This window comes from Mus caroli, chromosome 3 (assembly GCF_900094665.2).
Source record: "Mus caroli chromosome 3, CAROLI_EIJ_v1.1, whole genome shotgun sequence".
NCBI classification, from domain to species: Eukaryota; Metazoa; Chordata; class Mammalia; order Rodentia; family Muridae; genus Mus; species Mus caroli.
Window position 1 is genome coordinate 125,209,952 of NC_034572.1, and position 791 is coordinate 125,210,742.

At 39.4% G+C, this 791-nt stretch overlaps 1 protein-coding gene across 1 annotated transcript in view; it reads left to right on the forward strand.

Moving 5' to 3' along the window:
* The first annotated feature begins 368 nt into the window (after positions 1-368).
* LOC110291927 (proteasome subunit beta type-1-like) overlaps positions 369-791 on the forward strand; it is a 27,178-nt gene continuing 26,755 nt past the window's right edge. The window contains exon 1 of the mRNA XM_021159124.1: positions 369-791. Coding sequence (XP_021014783.1) covers positions 406-791 — 386 coding nt within the window. The 5' untranslated portion in view covers positions 369-405.

A 791-nucleotide genomic window follows, 5' to 3' on the forward strand; every position in this document is an offset into this window, starting at 1 on the left:
TTGTTACCATGTCAGGGTTAATCTGTGATTTATTTTATGAAATTGGATGAACCTCTATTTTTGAATGTATATATTTAGATTTTTCTTGATAAGTATAAAGTAATTCTGTTTATTTTTCTGATAAGAATTGGTTTGAAACCTCTTTTGTCAAATATTATAGCATCAGTACTTGCTTATTTTCTGGTTTCATTTACCTGGAATACTTTTTTCCTGTCCCTTTACCTTAATATAGTGTCTGTTTTAAGCAGTAAGCTGTATTTCCAGGAGGCATCAAAATTAAGGATTCTGTTTTCTAATCCAATCTCCTAGTCTGTGTCATTTCATGGGTGAATGCTAGTATTGACATTAAGAGTTATAATTGGGCTTTCCACTGCCGCTTACCGAGACGGGGAACGAGTGCTGGGAATGGGGCCTCACGACTCTGCCGGCCCTGTGCAGCTGCGTTTTTCGCCTTATGCCTTCAACGGAGGTACTGTATTGGCAATTGCTGGAGAGGATTTTTCCATCGTCGCTTCAGACACTCGATTGAGTGAAGGATTTTCAATTCATACCCGAGATAGCCCCAAATGCTACAAACTAACAGACAAAACAGTAATTGGCTGCAGTGGTTTTCATGGAGATTGTCTCACTTTGACAAAGATTATTGAAGCAAGATTAAAGATGTACAAGCATTCCAATAACAAGGCCATGACAACGGGGGCGATTGCTGCAATGCTGTCTACCATCCTGTACTCACGGCGCTTCTTCCCTTACTATGTTTACAACATCATTGGAGGACTTGATGAAGAAGG